This window comes from Lepus europaeus, chromosome 18 (assembly GCF_033115175.1).
Source record: "Lepus europaeus isolate LE1 chromosome 18, mLepTim1.pri, whole genome shotgun sequence".
NCBI classification, from domain to species: Eukaryota; Metazoa; Chordata; class Mammalia; order Lagomorpha; family Leporidae; genus Lepus; species Lepus europaeus.
Window position 1 is genome coordinate 11,406,876 of NC_084844.1, and position 20,227 is coordinate 11,427,102.

At 50.0% G+C, this 20,227-nt stretch overlaps 2 protein-coding genes across 13 annotated transcripts in view; both read right to left on the reverse strand.

Annotated features, from left to right (window-relative positions):
- Positions 1–4,799, reverse strand: part of ARSG (arylsulfatase G) — a 129,136-nt gene extending 124,337 nt beyond the window's left edge. For 3 of the 4 annotated variants that reach the window (XM_062175493.1, XM_062175492.1, XM_062175490.1), the window contains exon 1: positions 4,559–4,777. The gene's annotated coding sequence lies outside the window, so the exon portion shown is untranslated. Of the gene's footprint in view, positions 1–4,558 lie in introns of all 4 variants that reach the window. The other variant, XM_062175491.1, reaches the window with a different exon arrangement.
- A 2,895-nt stretch (positions 4,800–7,694) lies between these two features.
- AMZ2 (archaelysin family metallopeptidase 2) lies at positions 7,695–18,116 on the reverse strand. Of its 9 annotated transcripts, XM_062216046.1 has the most exons (9): positions 18,044–18,116; positions 17,578–17,660; positions 17,227–17,318; positions 16,451–16,733; positions 15,981–16,154; positions 15,757–15,885; positions 11,772–11,935; positions 8,943–9,119; positions 7,695–8,011 (listed from the first exon to the last, which is right to left on the reverse strand). In XM_062216046.1, the coding sequence occupies exons 4-9, from the start codon at positions 16,731–16,733 to the stop codon at positions 7,856–7,858; spliced, it is 1,083 nt and encodes a 360-aa protein (XP_062072030.1). In that variant the 5' UTR covers positions 17,227–17,318; positions 17,578–17,660; positions 18,044–18,116; the 3' UTR covers positions 7,695–7,855. The 9 variants fall into 9 exon arrangements, with proteins under 9 accessions (XP_062072030.1, XP_062072026.1, XP_062072031.1 ...); XM_062216042.1 differs by lacking the exon at positions 17,227–17,318; XM_062216047.1 differs by lacking the exon at positions 17,227–17,318 and having other exon boundaries at positions 17,610–17,660; positions 18,044–18,098.
- Positions 18,117–20,227: the final 2,111 nt, after the last annotated feature.

The following is a 20,227-nucleotide window of genomic DNA, read 5'->3' on the forward strand; positions in this document are numbered from 1 at the left end:
ACCCTCCCCCCAGGAATTCTAAAGTCCTCAAATAAACAGTACCGATTCCATGCCAGGGGCTGCAAGCTTTATCTGTAAAGATCCCGATGGTAAATATTTAGGGCTTTGCAGGTCATGAGATCTCTGTCCCAACTACTCCACTCTGCCACTGTAGGCCCAGACCACAGACAACTCAATGAGCACAGATGATTCAATAAAGTTTTATTTATGGTTACTGGAATCTGAATTTCATAAAATTGTCATCTATCAAATACCATTTTTATTTTTCCAATCACATAAAAAGATTTTTAAAAATTAGTGCACAGCTGTTAAAAAAAAAAAAGCGAGTAAGAAAGGCAGTGGGTGGGATTCAGGCTGTGGGCGTGGTTTCCAGCCTCCTCTAGGCACCTGTGACAGTGGACAGGGTCAGGTGGAAACTGAAGGGAAGGGTGGGCTCTGTGACCAAGGTGATTCGTAGACGTGGGTACCAAAGACAGGAAAGACCACAGCTGATAACACGTTTATTAATTACCAGTTTTCACTTCCTGTGACCAGAGATTCTGCTTTGACCTTGTTCACCTCATGTTGCGGTATAAATGTGGTCTCTTCCCCTCCCCCAAAATAAAATTAGTACCCTTGTAAAAATCAGTTAGAGGCAGGTGTTTGGCCGAGTGGTTAAGATACCCCACCCCACACCAGAGTGCCTGGGCTCAAGGCCCAGCTCCTGGTTCCAGACTCCAGCTTCCTGTAATGCAGACCCTGAGAGTGATGGCCCAAGGAGTTCGCTTCCCACCCCCCATGTGGAGATCTGGATCCAGTTCCCAGCTGCCGGCTGTGGTTCATCCTTTTTTTTTTTTTTTTTTTTAAGATTTTATTTTATTTATTTGAAAGAGTTACAGAGAGAGGAGAGGCAGAGAGAGAGGTCTTTCATCCGCTTTCATCCGCTGGTTCACTCCCCAGATGACCGCAACAGCCGGAGCTATGCCGATCTGAAGCCAGGAGCCAGGAGCTTCTTCCGGGTCTCCCACGTGGGTGCAGGGGCCCAAGGACTTGGGCCATCTTCTACTGCTATCCCAGGCCACAGCAGAGAGCTGGACCAGAAGAGGAGCAGCTGGGACTAGAACCAGCACCCATATGGGATGCTGGCACTTTAGGCCAGGGCATTAACCTGCTGTGCCACTGCGCCGGCCCCTGTGGTTCAGCCTAACCCAGGCCCACTACAGCTCCAGCCATTGTGAGCAACTGGGGAGTGAACTAGCCAGTGAGAACTCTGTCCCTCTGCACCTTGAATTTAAAAAACAAACAAACAAACAAAAAACCACACACACACACACACAAACACGGGGCTGGCGCTGTGGCACCAGCCAAACTAGCAGATAGATCTCTGTCTCTCCCTCTCTCTGCAGCTCTGCCTTTCAAGTAAATAAAGTAAATCATTAAAAAACCAAAGATCAACAACAAATCAGTTGCCGTTTTAAGACAAATGTATCCTTCATTGATACAATGTTTCTAAACCTTTTAACAAAGTTATCAATTTTACACTCCACCATGTATAATGTGCCTGTTGTACCCTTGCATTTCCGTTAGCATAATATGTGGTGATATCACAGAAAATGGATTCTAAATCAGGATTCCTGGGGGCCAGATTGAAGTCACCTAGTGGGATTTATCACATTTAGGTTTCCAGACTCCATTCCAAACATTCTAAATCAGAAGTCATTACGATCCTTGCTTTTAAAAGTCCCCACACATGAGGCTCACTAAGCAGGCCCTAGGATTTAGAAGCTATTGTCTTTACCATTCTAGATGGTTATGACCACGACTTCAATTGGTCCGTTTAAGGACATGCTACAATGAGAACGAGAAGCTGCACCCTTGTCTCAGGTCTGACACTAAGACAGCCATGTGCCGGGAGAGCGGGGACTCTGCAGGTGGCCAGCCACCTCCACATCAGAAGGAAACTAGGTCCCCCTGGCGTTCAGTGTGGATAATGACCCCTCGAGGTGCAGAACAGGGAAAGCAGCCGCAGAGCTCGCGAGCTGGTCTTCTGTGTAGGAACTCACAGCCAAATCAAAACAACCTCTGTAGCCCTCGGTTTCCTGCACGAGAAACTGGACAGCACATGTGACATCCCAGCCTTGCCAGAGAGCACCGAGAGAACACGCACGTGGTGGCCGTGGATCTCCTTCATTTCCACAGCCGTCTCGCGAGTCCACTCGAGAACGCGCACGCTCACACCCCAGCACCTCGACACCCTGCAATCACTGGGCTCCTGCTCTGCACGGCTGACTCCGGTCCTCAGTCCCCAGAGCACCCCTGCGCCCCAGACTTCCGCGAAGGGACTTCAGAATGTTCCTGGACAATGAGCTACAACGATGTTTGTTTTGGTTACAAAACACAACAAAACCTTGAAATCCACAGACAGCTTTGGCATCCGACACATTTTCCCAGGATTTTCTGAGCTTGCCTCACGTATGCACGCATGGGCAGGACCCAGATGTCCTGCCGAGGTCTGGATCCTCCTCCTCAAACCTGCTGCTCTGCACGTCCAATCGGCTCTGCTCTAAACACATCCAGAAGCCGACTGCTTTTGCCAGCTCTACCAGTAAGCTCCCTTTGCTAGGCAAAGACAGTCTTGGCCAGGTTATCAGAGCAAGGCTCCGGACGCCCTGCCTGCGTCCACTCTTGCTACACGCCACCCCCACCTGAATTTTCTAGACAGCAGCCACAATAGTCCTTCCAAGGCACAGGCCACACATAAATCCTTAACATAAATCCTATGTGAGCTGCCGATGCCATGAGGTCTCCCTTGGCTCCGGCTACGTCAGCCTCACGGTGGCCTCAGGCCTCAGCACTGTTCCCTTTGCCTGGTGCAGCCCTTCCTTAGATGTGCCCAGGGTATGACCCTTCAATGTGCTCACTTCCAAATGTCACCTCCCTAACAGCCCTACCCAGGACACTACCGTTTCTGTCCCCTTACTCTCCGTGTTAGGACAGTTTGCGTTTCCTCCTCCGCTAGTCTCACTAGCGTTACAGAGTTGGCTTTGTGTTCACTGCTACATCCCCCAGACTTTGAGTACAGCATGGCGTACTGTAGGTGGCACTTCATAAATACTGTTGAATCAATGAGTGACTTCTTTGTTTTTTCTCGGTCCCTTTTATCACCCCTGTAACTACAAAGGGGGAAAAGGTTCCTATGTATGATTATAGCTTGGGAGCTGGGTGGCTCTGAAGCTACTGGATGTCCCTAGGACACCGGAAACATTGTGCTCAAAACCTACGGGGGGGATTCCGGCTCTGTGGCACTACCAGTTAGCCACAGCCTGCAGTGCCTTCATCCCTTGTGGGCGCCAGGTTCAAGTTCCGACTGCTCACTTCTGATGCAGCTCCCTGCTAATGCGCCTGGAAAAGCAGTGGAAGATGGCCCAAGTGCTTGGACCCCTACACCCAGGTGGAAGACCTGGATGGAGTTCCTGGCTCCTCGCTTCAGCCTGGCCCAGCCCCGGCTATCGCAGTCATTTGGGGAGTGAACCAGCCCAGCGGATGAAAGATCTCTCTATATATAATTCTGTCTTTCAAATAAATAAATAAAACTATGGAATCCACATTTGCAGACAGGTCTCGGGCGCCCGGCTGCAGGGCTGCATCCGCTGGAAGAACACACTCACACCCACGAGCGGACGCTCAGCGATGCGCTGGGAAGGAGTGAACACCAAGCCGGGCGTGCAGAGGAAGGGCTGTGGGTTTTCACACACTACCCCAGCACATTTTGTTTTTAACTTGGCCTTTCTCCCAAAGCCCTCTCTTCTTTTCATGCTGCTTTTTCAGACGACCCTAAGTGGCAGCCAGTGCTTTTCTGGACAGCGCGGCTCTCTGCCTTTGGTGTTAAGGTAGAAGCACACGGACTGATTTCTCTGCCACCTGGGGTGGCTCCACTTGAATAGGACAGGCGGCAACAGAAAACTGAATGTGATAACCCCTTCTGTGAACAGCCTGGAGGAAGTGGCTGGGCTTCTGGCTAGTGTATTTGATTTTCGAGGAAACACAATGAGAGCGATGCAGAGCTCAGAACTGGGAAGACGTGGGGGCTGGCCCCCTTTTTGCCAGGGGTTTAAACATACACAAAGTTAACTTAGTCCCTGCAGGCTCGTTTTCCTTATCGGTGACAGGGGCTACACAAACTCCACATTTACACCTCACAACTCTGCTTTCCAAAAATGAAAATGCAGTTAAAGGAGATACCAGGCTGTAGGCAATGACAGCGGAGATTAAAAATCTGCAATAACAGCAAGATTCAACCTTAGCACGGAACCCAGAGGCCTTCACCCGGCCACGCCCCTTCAGCTCGAATCTCTATTAATTCAGTTCCATGGTCCATCTTCCCAGGGCGACTAGAGCGGAGTAGCAATCCAGAGCCGCGCTGTCCAACACCGCAGCCACAAGCCACGTGGGCTGCTGAGCCCTCGAGTGTGTGTGCTATTGTGCGAAATCTTGCCAGATTCTAAAGACTTGGCAGGAAAAAAAGCATTTACCAATATATTGATTACATGTTAAACCGTAAATAAATGATTAATTCCACCTGCTTCGTTTTGCGTTTGCTACTGCGGCATGAGAAAAATTAGCCCTCTCTCCTCCTCCGTGGCTTGCGCTGCGTTGTTATTGGACGGTGCTGCTCTGGATTCCAGAATCCCGAAAGTGACTAGGATTCAAACTAGCAAACGCAGCGCTTCGCAAACCTCTGGGCGAGAACCGATTCCACTCACGGCTCGGCGGCCGGCGCCATCCTGAGTCTCGGAGGCCAGGCCCAGCGCGCACACGCGGGACCCGCGGAGGAGGCTGCGGCGCAGGCGGGCACCCAGAGGCGGCGCGGGCCGCAGCCCCCGGCCCACACACACCGCCGAGCAGTCCCTGCGGGCGGAAACAGGTGGTGCGCGGGCCGCGGGCGGCTGCCGGGCCCGGGCCGGGGACAGCGACGCGCTTCCTGCCGGGAAGGGCCCGGCTTTGGCGGCCCCGCGGCTGCCTGCTTGGATTTTAGCACTCGGGCTCCGAGGAGGGAGCCGCCCGGCCGGGCCCGCTCCTAGGGCTCGAAATTTCAAAGTATTCCTCAGGGCGGCCTGTGCTTCAAAAGCAACCCAAAAACCAGCCGGACAAGAACTGACGGGCAATCCTTGCCAAATTCTGCTTAACCCTCACCATGAAGTGTCTGTGGGCCGAAACGCCAACATCTAATCCTTCCCGGGCTGCGGGGATGGTAACTGGCGGCGCCGGAACAGGATCGGTATTCAGACAGCGGGAAGTTATCTTTGCTAGGTCAATGCCTTGTTTATTCAGCATTTTCAGAGAAAAACCTGCCTGGGCTTCTGCCGTTATTTAGTGAAAATCACTTTTTAAAATGACAAGGATTTAACTATAATTGCAGTAGACAAAATGTATTTTCAAAATTAACCCTTAAAAATGGTCCAAAAGTATGTAAAATTAGCTATACACAGTATTTAAATGGATTGCTGAATAAATGTCTATTCTGTAAATTTAGCTTAGTCCAATTTTAACTAGAATTAGATTTTAAATTTTTTATTCAGGGCCAGCACTTTGGCGCAGTGGGTTAAGCCACTGCCTGCAGTGCCAGCATCCCATATGGGCACCAGTTCGAGTCCTGGCTGCTCTACTTCCAACCCAGCTCCCGGCTAATGGCCTGGTGAAGCAGTCTAGGATGGCCCAAGGGCTTGGGCTCCTGCACCCACACGGGAAACCAGTAAGAAGCTCCTGGCTCCTGGCTGGCCCAGTCCTGGCCATCCAGGCCATCTAGGAAGTGAACCAGGGGTTGGAAGATCCGTCTCTCCTTTCTCCATAATTCTTTCAAATAAATAAACACATCGTTCTAAAAAATTATTTATTCAAAAGGCAGAGAGACAGAAACAAGATCTTCCACCTGCTGGTTCCCTCCGCTAAATGCCTGCAACAGCTAGGGCTGGACCATGCTGCAACCAGGAGCGTAGAACTCCAGGTCTCCCACATGGGTGGCAGGAGCCATCACCTGCTGCTTCCTGGAGCACAAGCTGGAAGGGAGCGCACAGCCTGGGATGTGGGCATCCAAGTGCATTTAACCGCTATGCTGAACACCAGCACCTACTGTACTTTTTTCATATCCAATGTTGTCCCTGCTCTCACATTGCAGAGTAGGCACAAGCAGACTTTCTATTTATAGCTTACCCAAATAACTCTAATCCCCAGTATATTCGCCTAGGCAAAGATGCGTTCTTCTAGGTTTATGAATAATGCTGACCTATACGACTAAAACAGTGCTAATCTTGTAGGAACATTAAAGGAAATAACATAGAACGGATAACTAAAAGTAATTATTCAAGGAGGAAATTAAACCTGTAACAGTATCCATAAAGGTTCATGCTCCACTGGTTCTCTGCAACATCAGATGACCAAGTATTCTCTCCTCACTTAATTGTAAATGCAAGCGTCCTTTGTGGAAATGCTTTAATAGAGGGGTTTAAGTAGGGGCGAATCCGAAGGGAACCTCAGATGCAGTCATGACATATTCTTGAAGTAATAGTGTATACCACCTTAAGAAAGAACTATGTCTTCAAAATGCAGGAATGAACTCCCCTTCCTGAAGTCTTACCCCAGGACAGGTGGTAAAGTGGGAAACGCTGCCTGCTCCCGGCCTTCAGTAAAACGGTAACACTGCAGTTTCCGAATGTGCAGAATACGCTGCTGTAGCTGAGGCGGTTTGTCAAGCCTGAGATTCTCAACCTATCACCAGTGCGACAGCTGGCCGTGTGTCTACAGCCTGACACAGCCGAAACAGCACTCAGGACACCCACAGTAAGCCTGTTCCACTCTCCCCCAACTCAAACATTTCACAATGCCAGGAAGTGAGAGAGATACTATAGGCATAAAGCAGAAACCTGCTCTAAACCCAGAAGAGTGCACGCCTTCCCAGCGTTCAGCACCATGACAGGTCACCTGTAAGGCCCTTCGCACAGGAAGCTGAGGTTCAGCACTGCTGTTCTGTCCCCTCGGAAATACTCAGAGCCGCTCAAAGCCGATACAAGCAGTAGCTTCTTCAGGGATCAGCTGACCACCACCAAGGGAGGTGGAACCCAGGGAGGAGGGGGAGCTCATAGATGAGAAGGGGTATGGACAGAGAAGATGCGAGCCCACGAAAGTTCCCAAATATGTTTGGGCTGGGCCTAACACACAGGAAGCAACTCTTCTAGAAACAGCATCACTCTCTGGGAATTCTGTTGATTGGTTCCATGGGACATATGCAGGTATTTTTTTTTTTTTTTTAAGATTTATTTATCTATTTGAAAGGCAGTGTTACAGAGAGGTAGAGGCAGAGAGAGAGAAGTCCTTCATCTGCTGGTTCACTCCCTAAACGGCTGCAACGGCTGGGGCTGCCAGGTCTCCCATGTGGGTGCAGGGGCCCAAGCACTTGGGCCATCTTCCACTGCTTTCCCAGGCCATAGCAGAGAGCTGGATCAGAAGAGGAGCAGCCAGGCCACCAACCCGTGCCCTTATGGGATGCCAGCACTGCAGGCAGTGGCTTTACCCGCTATGCCACAGCAGCCCCTATATGCAGCTATCTTTAAGGTATTTATTTACTTACTAGTTACTGCTGGTCCCAGCTCTCTGGTGAGGTATTTGCAGAACAGAAGTGATGTGCTCACTGCCATAGACCAGGCTAGTATGACAGAAGATGAAGAGTTGATAGAGTTTTTATTATTCAAAGTGAGCCTCCCTTCCATTCTCGTGCTCTATAGCAGGCTCCGACTCAGTGAACAGTTTATTCCAATGAAGGACTCTCAGAGGAAAGCATAATGTGCGAGTATTTATTTTAATTACTCCTATTTGAAGGTCCTTATTTTTGGAGAACGGCGAGGCATTTTACTATCCACTCCCTCCAGTCCTTAAAGGCTTCGGCAGGTTTGGGTAAATTCATATTATCCTCACGGCTATGTCTTGGAGCAACGACCGGGGTGCTGGCAGATTCGTCATCGATCCACTTCACCAGGGCCTTGAAAAGCAGAGAAGAGTCGGATTTTAACAAATCACAGCAGAACAGTCTCAGGCGAGGGAGGACACTGGCTCCTAGATCAGGTTATCTAAACTGTGACTCCCACCACGCTGTGCAGATTCTGCATCTGATAAAGATGGCTATGAATATAAAACACTGTCTAGGACACACTGAAAGAGCGTACACCAAAACTACACAAACCGTAATTATAAATTACAGTCAAAAGTATGCATAGGAAAAAAGATGAAAATAAATATACACCATACACAAAATACACAAATTCCTCTACTGTGTTTTTAGGGCAGTAGGATAAGTAATGCTCTTCGACTTGCTAACTATCCCACAAAGCATGACAGCGCACCTTTACTTTGGCATGTACATGTTAAGTGTCCACAGGCATGGGTAGACATAGGTATGTGGGCACACGTGCAGACTGAAGTAGTCACCCCCGTGAGCAGCCACATAAACTGGCATGTGTGGGCACACACACACACACACACAGAGATTAGGGGCTCTCACTCTTCCTCCTTAAAGGTCACCCTTTACTGCCAGTGCACGTCTCTCTTCCCATATTTGAAAACGTAAGCCATGTCCACAGTGACGTGGTGTGAAGAACGAGCTTTGTCACACATAGCAGCATTGTTTCTGTGCTGCAGATCAAGCTTTCTTGCCCCAAACGGATGAGAAACAGAAACTTCTTCCATCATTTCTGCCTGCACTACACTTACAAGTCACCCGCGGGCAAGCTCAAGTTTTCAAGAAAGGTATTTCTCTGCATGTTTTCTAAAACCACAACTTCCTGCTTATGTTTTACACTAATTTCCTCTGATAAATTATAGCTGTAGCCAAGGACCTAATAGAAAATGTCAGTTTTCTACTTGGATAACCACTTCCCCTCCCTCCCCCTCTTCCTCCCCCAACCCCAATTTACTTTGTATCTTTCTACAATGCTGAAGCCAATAGCACACTGCAACTTCCGTAAACAGATAGGGCAAAGATTCAGAGGGCGCTGGTCAGCTTCTTCTAAGTGGTTGGAGCCTTGCATCAAGCATGCGAGCCACTGGCAGTGCCGCAGTCCAAATATATGTCCGATCTCGTGGGTTACAGTCTGCAAGACATTCACACTGAGGCTCTGTGGTAACACTATCACTGTGACAGAGTCCTTTTCATTCTCGCTTTTCCAAGAAACAGATTGACAGAAATCAATTCCCTTATCATCATCACCAACACTTCACTCTGCCCACATCTTCAAAGACTTAACCTCTCATTTCCTTCAGTGCCACGACTACCCTTAACCACAGGTACGTGCCTGGACAGGTCCTTCTGTGCTGTGGAAGCTGTCCTGTGCACTGCGCGGTGGCTGTTTGGAGCAGCCCGGCCTCGGCCCACCACATGCCAGTAAAACTGCCTCCCCAGCTGTGACAGTCACCAGTGTCTCCCAACACCGCCACTCCTTCCCTGGGCTACAGAACCCCCCTTGCTCCAGGCAGAGGACTACTTCTTACAAGTCAGATTCTGGGGCCTTCCCCCGAGACGCTGGCTCAGTCGGTCTGGAAGGAGAAGTGGGCTTGACCTGCATGCAGATCAGGTGATGCGGACGCAGGGGCCCAGGGAACACACTTCAAAAGCAGTTATGAAAGACGTCATTCACAAACCTCAACAGAGATGAGGGCTCTTCAAAAAGTTCATGGGAATATTATGGGGAAAATTACAGGAATTTCAAAATTTTTCACACCAAGATACTTATTTTTTCATTCCATTTTTCATGAACTTTTTGAAGTCCCTGGTAGTATTGGTGAAACCAGTTAACTGAAGAAGTCTATGTCTTTGGCTAGAGAGAGAGGGAGAAATGGAGACAGGATTTCCAGGAAGCAGGGGTGAGGGAGATGTCAGGAGCCGTCAACAGAACTACAGTCAAGTGTAACCTGGAGCCCAGAGAATGAGGACCATTTACCTGAAGAGGCAGAGAGCAGGGGCTGGTGTTGTGGCACAGTGGGCAAAGTTGCTGCCTTCAACACCAGCATCCCACATGGGCACCGGTTCAAGTCCCAGCTGCTTCACCTGCTCATGGTTTTGAAAAAGCAGCAGAAGATGGCCCAAGTGTTTGGGCCCTTGTACCCATGTGGGAAATCCAGAGGAAGCTCCTGGTTACTGGCTTCCACTTGGCTCAGCCCTGGCTGTTGCAGCCATCTGGGGAGTGAATGAGTGGATGCAAGATCTCTGTAATTCTGACTTTAAAATAAATAAGAAAAAAAAAAAAAAAAAAGAGGCAGAGAGCAGAGGCAGATCCTCCAAAATCCTCAGGGAGACAGCTTTGTTTGATGATCACAGTAGCCTGAGTAGTCTGCCTACACACACAAGTCAGGAATTAAACCCAACTTGAGGACAAGGGTACAGCTACATGTAACCAGAAGGACCAAAAACTGGTACCAATTCTATAAATTTCAAAATTACAGTAACCATTCAAATTTTTCTTTATTTGAAAAGTACAGATTTATTTGAAAAGTAGTTAGAGAGAGAGAGAGGAGGAGACACAGAGAGAGATACTCCATCCACTGGTTCACTCCCCAGATGGCCACAACGGTCAGGATGGGCCAGGAGCTTCATCTGGGTCTCCTACATGGCTGCAAGAGTCCAGGGGCTTGGGCCATCTTCTGCTGCTTTCCCAGCAACATCAGCAGGGAACTGGATCAGAAGTGGAACAGCCAGGACTTGAACCAATGCCCATATGGGATGCTGGCACTGTAGGTCCTGGCTTAACCTGCTGTGCCACAGAGCCAGCCCCTGAACTTTTTAAAAAGATTTATTTATGTATTTATTTGAAAGGTAGAGTTACCGAGAGGCAGAGGCAGAGATGGGATGCTGGCGCTGAGGCGGTGGCCCCGCCCTTGAATGTTGTTTCTATTTGTTATTGCAGTCAAGCACTACCCACCAAAAGTTTGCAAATGATAAAACTCATTTAGAGTGTTGCCTTAAGGACTGATTACTTGATGTAGGGAATTAAGATCTCAGTTTTTGGGAACCAGCATTGTGGCGCAGTGAGTAAAGGCACCACTTTTTTTTTTTTTTAAGATTTATTTATTTATTTGAAAGAGTTACACACAGAGAGGAGAGGCAGAGAGAGGTCTTCCATCTGCTGGTTCACTCCCCACTTGGCTGCAACAGCTGGAGCTGTGCCAATCTGAAGCCAGGAGCCAGATTCCTCCATGTCTCCATGCGGGTGTAGGGGCCCAAAGACTTACGCCACCTTCTACTGCTTTCTCAGGCCATAGCGGAGAGCTACACTGGAAGTGTGGAGCAGTTGGGAATTGAACCCGCACCCCTATGGGATGTCAGCACTGCAGGCAGCATCTTAACCCACTATGCCACAGCATCAGCCCCAAGCTGCCACTTGTGATGCAGTATTGTATATGAGCACCAGTTTGTGTCCCAGCTGCTCCATTTCCAATCCAGCTCCCTGCTAATGGCCTAGGAGAAGCAGCAAAAGATGGCCCAAGTGTTTGGGCCCCTGCCACCATGTGGGAGACCCGGATGAAGCTCTTAGCTCCTGGCTTTGGCCTGGCTTAGCCCTGGCCGTTGTGGCCATCTGGAAAATGAACCAGCAGATGAAAGATCTATCTTTGTCTGTTTCTCCTTCTCTCTGAAACTCTTTCAAATAAATAAATATTAATTTTAAAAAGTCATACCAATGATGTCCCAGTGGGGGAAAAAAAGATCAGTTTTTAAAAATGTTCCTGTAGGATTTTTTTAAAGAACTTACCTTACAGGATCGTAGCAGCAAAACACTAGTTATTTCAGGAATATAATAGTTATCAAAAATGGAATAGTCATTGGAAGATTTTTTCTGGAGCTTCTTCACTTTGCCTTCATAGTGCGAGCTATAAAAATCCCTGCCATACCTGGCGAAGCTGAATATCCCCACACCTACAAACAGACGACAAGAAAGTGCAGGATGAAGGCAAGATTCCTGAAGGAAAGACCAAAATGAGCCCGCGAGAACACCTTCTCACCCCCATACTACTGTGCTCTCAGTCTAACACAGGTGTGCTGACAGAAAGGACAACTTGGGCCCAGACTGTCCTATCCTATCGAAACTTTCTTCTAGGGCAGCCATTTGCCACAGCAGTTTCTTTTGTTTTGTTTTGCTTTGTTTTTTAAGATTTGTCTATTTATTTGAAAGACAGAGTTACAGAAAGAGAGGGAGCAACAGAGGGAGAGCTCTTCCATCCACCAGTTCACTCCCCAGATGGCTGTAATGGCCAGAGCCGGTCCAGGCCAAAGCCAGGAGTCAGGAGTTTCCACATAGGTGCAGGAGCCCAGGCACTCAGGCCATCCTCTGCTGCTTCCTAAGGCACATTAGCAAGTAACAGGAACAGAAGCAGAGCAGCTGGGACTCGAACCAGCATTCATATCGGATGCTGGTGTCACAGGCAGCGGCTTCACCCACTGTACCACAGCCCTGGCCCCGTCACAGCAGTTAAGGAGCCATCGGAGACATCCACACGCTATGGCAGAGAGCCTGGTTTGAGTTCTGACTCTTCCTTTGACTCCAGCTTTTTTCTACTGTATACCGTGGCAGGCAGCAAGTGTGGCCCAAGTACCTGGGTCTTTGCCATGCATGTGGGAGACCAGGACTGAGTTCTAGGCTCCTGGCCTTGGCCTGTCCCAGCCCTGACTGTTGCAGCCATTTGAGGTGAACTAGTAGGTGGAAGCTCTCTCTTTGAAAACTAATTTAGAAAATCATCTGCTACCTGATTTGGTCTACCTTGTAAAACTAAGTTTTACAAGAATTTGAGGTCAAATTCTTGAGAAATTGGAAGCTTCAGAGTTTTTCCCCCAAGAAAGAAATCCTTCTCTCAAGGAATAGTCCAAAGCACTCCAAAAAAAGTGATGAAAAATACAGGCAGTCATAATTTTACTCTTTAAGAATCCAGTCAGGGCCAACACTGTGACATAGTGGGTAAAGTTGCCGCCTATGGTGCCAGCATCCCACATGGGCACTGGTTTGAGTCCAGGCTGCTCCACTTTCAATCCAGTTCCCTAATGTGCCTGTGAAAGCCTTGGAGGATGGCCCAAGTGCTTGGGCTCCTGCACCCACATGGGAGACCCAGAAAAAGCTCCAGGTTCTGAATCGGCCCAGCTCCGGCTGCTGTGGCCATTTGGGGAGTGAACCAGTAGAAGGGAAATCTCTTTCTCGTCTCTAACTCTGCCTTTCAAGTAAATCCTTTTAAGAAGGACCCAGTTGGCCAGCGCCGCGGCTCACTTGGCTAATCCTCCACCTGCGGCGCTGGCACCCCGAGTTCTAGTCCCAATTGGGGTGCCGGTTCTGTGCCGGTTGCTCCTCTTCCAGTCCAGCTCTCTGCTGTGGCCCGGGAAGGCAGTGGAGGATGGCCCAGTTGCTTAGGCCCTGCACCCGCATAGGAGACCAGGAGAAAGCACCTGGCTCCTAGCTTCGGATCGGCACAATGCTGGCCGTAGCAGCCATTTGGGGGGTGAACCAACAGAAGGAAGACCTTTCTTTCTGTCTCTCTCACTGTCTAATTCTGCCTGTCAAAAAAAAAAAAAAAAAGGACCCAGTCAACATACCTCTGCCTCATTGGCCTCCCCCAAGCCCCCTCTGCCCCAGAGGTCTCCAGCACCAAGTTTTAGAGCACGCCTTTAAACAGAATAACCTCTTCCCTTCCTCCTACCGGCTTTTAAAGCATAGCTCAGCTCTATTATGTGGCTGGTGTCAGGGCCCAGAATAAACATCCTTGTAACTGACTTCCTGTGTTACAATTAGGGTTCTATCTACCATCCTCGTCCTCGCAGGCCGAGAACACAATTGGATGTGTAACTCACTCCTAGGGGACTGCCTTAGAACAGGACGTGTTTACATTAGCATTTTTGTTTATGCTTCTCTTTCAGTTACTTTACAGTCGAAACAAATTGTTTTTCAAGGAAATAAACTCATAGTTAAGTTTGTCGAATCCAGCTTGATTCAAAAAGGAGATTCCCTGCCCTACCCACAGAAAAGTGAAATTCAAGGAAAGACAACATTCTGGAAATTAAGCAAAAACTGAATCTACTCATGTGTCACAAGTGACCTCCTCTGGCCAAACCCCTGTGAGCACATATCACTCTTCTGATGATTCCACAAATAGAACATTATTTACTTTAGAAATAAATCCTCTCGGCTGCAATGCTAATCTTTGTAAACCTGGAGAGAAACAACGGTCACTCGTGGGAGATCCTGTATTACTGCAGGCCAGGTCAGTCCTGCGACTCTGTCACATCTTCTCTCGTATCATGCAATATTTAAGAAAAGGTCAAATTAGAAACAGTTTGTGGTCATGCTGCCTATCCTTCTCAAATGTACAAGGTAAGTTAGCTAGCAATACCTAGATAAATGAGCAAATTGTTTTTAAATTATTTGTAATGTTTCCACCTTTATCAAGTTAATAATAAAAGGGGGAACTTGTGATAAAAAGACAGCTCAAACCAACTATCAGACAGTAGCCGCCGTCGTCTCCACGGGAGCACGCTGGTGGGGGCGTGGCAGCGCTGTAAGAACCTCGCGTGAATGGAGTTGAGGATGAAGGAGCACAGACAGGGGAGGCGCTACAGTCCCCCGGCTCCCTTCTCTAGTAGAAAGCAACGCTTGGCCCCCACACAAACCCTGGGACTAATGAGCATCCAGTCAGATCACAATGTCTCAGTCCCTGGGACACGCTCCCATCCCCAGACACCAACGAACCACTCCCCTTACTCCACTGGGCTCTTCCCTCGCAAGCCTGTCACAGATCCTGGCAGATGAGATCAGAGAAACAAGAACAAAAATGGACAGGGGAGGAAAGAGAAGTAGAAATGGGAAAAAAATGCAGAGTAATGACTTGTTTCCAGACCCGTTCCTACACCCAGTATCTTCACTGTATCAGAGTGAAGTTGACTTAAAAAAAGAAAAAAAAAAACTTAAAGACACAGAATGAGAAAGACACATACACTAATTTTTCAGTCTATGGCTATTTATCTAAGCAGGAAGACCATGAAAAGTAAAAAGCTGAGAAACAATCACCAATATTTTCACATATGCTAATGATAGTTCAAATATCTGTAATTTAATTTACCTTACTACTGAGTTGCTTATATATACCTTCTGTTGTGTTGAATGCCTATACAGTGCCATGCACATATAGACACTTTTAGTATATTAGCACTTTTATGTAAATAACCTCAAAATAATTGTGAAATTATTACCTTCAAGGCCAGGTAGGTGGGGCTGGTGTTGGGGCACAGCGGGTAAGCATCTGCCTGCGACTTTGGCATCCAAGTGCCAGTTTGAGTCCTGGCTACTCCATTTTCCATCCTGCTCCCTGGTAATGCAACTGGGAAAGCAGTGGAGGATGGTCCAAGTGCTTGGGCCCCTGCTACCCATGAGATGGATGTCCAGGCTCCTGGCTTTGGCCTAGCCCAGCCCTAGCTATCTGGGGCCATTAGGGGAGTGAACCAGTGTATGGAAGATCTTGCCCTTTCTTGTCTCTCCCACTCTCTGTAATTCTGTCTTTCAAATAAATAAATATTCATGAAAAAAAAAAAAGACATAGTAAGTTCACATATTTTAACAGTGAACTTCCCACTATGCCATGACGCGTCACTGAAAATACTATACGGTGTCAAAGATCAAGATTATTACTGGTTGGAACATTTTCCCTTTTGCCACCTTAAAATATTCTCAAGTTCCTACCAACACTGTGAAAATGAAATACCATCTGTCAAAGAGGCCTGTCCGAAGACAAAATTCCAGGAATCTCTTGGGTAAAGATCAATCATGGTTATTCCCACAACGCAGAAGGCATCTTCAGGTTTCTTCTTCTTTAGGAACTTCAGGATGTGCCCTATTTTAAAAGAAATGTGTACGTGTGTATATGATCTATGCAGGCACACACATCTAATCTTTACTGAGTTCATGCTGGAAAGCTGGTTAATTCACCTGCATGAATTTGTAGATTTTGTGTGTTATCGTTGATTCTAAAGGAACATCTTGTCGCAGAAACAGAAACCGGTTCGAGGAGTTTTACTGTCAAGCCATAGAAAAATGCTTCACAGTAGCCTTTGAGCCATTTAATATATTCTTCACTGATAATCCTAGTGTTGCCTAGAGCGCCTATAAAATTGGAGAAAATTTAAAGACACACCTTAAGGTGGGTGAAATATTGTCTTTAATCTGCAATTAGAAACAAAATCAACTCTAAATTTTCAATACAACTGTATCATTCATTGAAGCCAATATGAATTGAAAAGCAATGCGATGTTCATTTTAAGTCAGTTGGGCTATAAAATGTCTAGCACTGCAATGAATGTCAAAAATGATCCTAAGAGCGCCTACTGGAATCCAAACAACAGTACAAACTACCCCGGACAACAGCACCAAACCCGAACCAGCACATGACCAATACGTACCAATGGACTGGATATAAATACTACGTTTCTCTGCAGAGGGTGTGTTTCTGTAAGGATCACTGTAAAACTGCTCAAAGTCTTGGGGAGCCTCAGGATGAGAGGTGATCCAGTCCGACTGTGAATGCAAGGTAATGGGGCCAAAGAGGTCACTGGTCGGCTGGAAGGCTTCATTCATTAAACGCTGTTCCCCTGCTTCGAATTTCTCATACTGGGACACAAGCACTGGGTTCTTGGAGATGAGAGCGGTTTTTAAGGTCTGTTCAGAGTGCCGAAGTATTTGCATCTACCCAAAAACACACAAGTCGTCAACTACAAACGCGTGTCCACACCGGGGGCTTTACCACCCCTCCACGTGCATCTCTGATTTCTCCCTAGGCTGGAAGGACTGACTGCTCCTGCCTTGGGGTGGCCACATTGACAGTGATCTCACTGCCATTCGATGTCTTGGGGAGGGTAACTAAGACACTGGAAAGATATCAACTCCATTGCATCACTGCCTATGGAACCTGCTTCTGCTACAAAAACTAATGGTGACCCTAAGAGAACGAATTGGCGTCCGATTTCTTTTTAGTTGGGTGATACTAATGAGCTGACTCATTAGGGCCCCATGAAAGGTACTCATCCTTTCCAATGTGACTCAGAGATACACACGATCAAACAGAGAACTCAAGTGAATCCTGCCACTTCTGTAATTTAACTGCCGGCTACCAGGAGGCCGCTCCAGCGCCGAAGGGTATTGCCTCAAAGTCCTGCAGGGGAAGCCTGGGATGACTCACGCTGACAGGGCTCTTCCATTCGCACCGTGTTCCCCTGCAGAGCTGTCAAACTTCCCGTCGGAAAGGCTCAAACACGTTCCACCACGAGCCCTCTGAGTTAGCAAGGGAAAAACTGAACGTCTCCGTCTGGAGCGCTTCTGCCTGCACCCTGCCCCGTCGCCCAATTACCTACATTTTTCCAGTGTGACAAACTGCAGGGGAAACTTAAGCTAACGTCTATTCCGAATTCTGGAATTCCGGAGAACCAGATCAAAGGCTCCCGCCGTCCTAGCTGATGGGGGCACAGGGTGTTCCTCACTGCAGCTAGCCGAGCTGAAAGGTGACCAAGATCTACTCCGGAATTCTACCTACCTTAGCGGGCAGGCGCCCAGGGCAGTGTTTACCTTGTAAGGACGGGCATGTCCGGAAACGTGGGGTGCAGGGGTGCCTTCACCCTGACATTAAAAAAAGGCGGTGCGAAGGGTCAGGGGGCCTGCTCCAGCCTACGGGGTGGCCTGGGCGGAGCCCCAGGAGGCTGCCGGGGACCTAAAGCCCGGAACTGCCCTGGGCCCCCAGACCGGCTGGTCCCCGCTCGCCGGTGGCCCACAGCCACTCCGCACACCTCGCACACCGGAGGGGGCGCGTACTGGGGTCCCCCCCAGTCCATCGCTTCGCCCTTCCTCCTCGGGGAGGCCCCTCGAAAGCCCACCCTCGCTCCCCGGGGACACCCCGCCCCCACAGTCCTCACCGCTTCCGCCCCGGCCGCCCTCCCACCGACCGCCTCTCTAACCGGGCGGCCCCGCCCAGGAGGCCTGGGCCCCGCACTCACGCCCCTCACCCCGACGGGCCTCCCTCGACACCCGCTGCCCGCCGCGGCCCCAGCGCGCACGCGCGGAGCGTCCTGCGCCTCGCCCCGCCCTCCTCCGCGCGGACCACGCCGCACGCGCACGCGCCCCGCTGGCCACGCCCCCTAGCGCGGGGCCGCCTGGGCCGGCGCGGAAGCGCGGCGGCCGCGCTGGTGCCCGAGCGTGGAGAGTCGCGAGGGGGCGACGGGGCGCCCGGGGCCGCCCCCGCCGTCGTCGCCTTTCTGCCGCTGGCCCTCGCGGGGCGCCACTGCCCTGTTCTCAGGCGCCGCCCGCGGGCCCCGCTGGGTCACGGGGCAGCGGGCGCGAGGCGCCCCGCGTGGGAGTCTGCGTCACGCGACCGCGGGTCCCCGGCGGCCCCGCCGGGGGTTGCCGGATTGCGAATGCCCTCAGCGTGACTAATGGTACCGGCCGGGCCCGGAGCGCAGAGCCGTGGCCGCAGGGCGACGCGGAGCCTGGGCGCGCGCTGCCTCGGGCCGTCCCCCGGCGCAGGTACAGCGCGCGCCCGCGGCCCCGTGCCCACGACGGGCTGGGCGGTGGGAAGGGCGCCGCCGCGCGGCCGCTAGCGTGGCTCAGGCCTGCGGGCCGCGCGGTTCTCACTGGGACGGCGAGAGGCTGGCGCTCTGAGCCGCCGGGCCCGCCCGAAGCTGGGTGCCAGTCCGAACGCCCCGTGCACCCCCTCGCGCGGCCTGAGCTGATCGGCCGTTAGGGCACCGCGGGTGGCCAAGCCGATGACGCCACTGAGTTCGCTCCCTGTGCAGCGAGGCGCACACAGGCCCGCACCCACACTTCCCTCCCCCGGGTTCATCCCACGCTGCACCCCGTTTGTCCTACCAACTTCCAAGGAACCCTGGGAAGCCCTATTTATAATAAACCTGTTTCCCCAAACCTCCACCTTTTCCTGCTGGTTCTGGTCTAAGGTTCCACCTTGAAAGGTGCGCAGCTTTCCTCCCTCGAAGCCACATTTTCCCTCCCAAACGTCCCTCAGAAATTCTCCTGTTTCCATTTCCCAGCTATTGGCCTGTCGCTACAACCTGCGGTGTTGAAGTCGGGCCGTTTTCCCCTACTCTGGTTCTGTCTACTTCTCTTTCCCAGTCTGCGGGAACAGGACACAACACACACTTGCTTCACATTCACTTTAAGATCTTTTAACTCCAGTGACGACTTCAGAGTCTCCTTATTTGTTCAGCCTCCTGGATCTTGAAGTTCAAAAATTTGTTTTTTTGCCCTCAGTGCCCATATCCACCGTTATCTGAACGCAGGCTTCAATAAGATGCATTCACATCATGGCTGTTCTCAAAGTTTTGAACTGAGAACGCTGGCGGATGTCCTTGTCCTACAGGGCCTGAGAAGTGATGGCTTCCCTACACGCTTGCACGTGGGCCTGCCAAGCCGGAGCATCAGTGTAGCCGAGGGGACAGAGATGGTTTGAATTCTGGACCCCCAGCTTACCAGCCTGTGGCCTGTGCTGGTTACCTAACCTCTTACTCATTTCTCCCCTCACTTATGAAACAGAGATAATATGACCCAGATCTTTTTTTGAGTGTTCGGGATCAGACACACTTATGAGTGCCGTGGCTTTTTTTCTTTTTTAGGTCTGTTTATTTACTCATCTGAAAAACAGAGCCACAGAGAGAAAGACAGAGATAGATCTCACATCTGCCGATGCCCTCCCCAAAAGCCTGTAACACCCAGGGCTGGACCAGGCCGAGGCTGGAGTGAAGAACTCCATCCCAGGCTCCTGTATGCGTGGCAAGAACCCAAGGACTTGGGCCATCATCTGCTGCCTCCCAGGTGCGTTAGCAAGAGGCTGGATCTGAGGCAGAGGTGGGGATGGACCCCAAGCACTCTGAAATGAGCTGTGGGTGTTCTAGTGACGCTGTATCACTAATTTTTTTTTTTCCCCATTAACTAATCTGTAGTTGCAGTTGAACCATAGCATACTTCTAAGAGGACTATGGGTATTTTTATCTGAATGAAAAAGAGCAGATACGGAGAGATTCCCTCATCCTGTGGTTCGCGCCCCAATGCCCACAACAGCTTGGGCGGGGCCAGGCCAAAAGCAGGTGCTAACAACTCGATCAGGGTCTCCACATGAGTAGGAGTAGGAGGTCCCAAGTACTTGCCACCCAGGGTCCAGGGCACACACTAACAGGAAG

What these genes read in the sequence shown, in the direction of transcription:
- AMZ2 (XM_062216042.1), bottom strand. Translation starts at nt 16,733, where the DNA reads ATGCAAATACTTCGGCACTCTGAACAGACCTTAAAAACCGCTCTCATC. An exon ending in AAATCTACAAATTCATGCAG is followed by an intron (nt 15,886 to 15,980) that starts GTGAATTAACCA and finishes CTTTTAAAATAG; the next exon opens with GGCACATCCTGAAGTTCCTA. An exon ending in TGCTGCTACGATCCTGTAAG is followed by an intron (nt 9,120 to 11,771) that starts GTAAGTTCTTTA and finishes AATGTCTTGCAG; the next exon opens with ACTGTAACCCACGAGATCGG.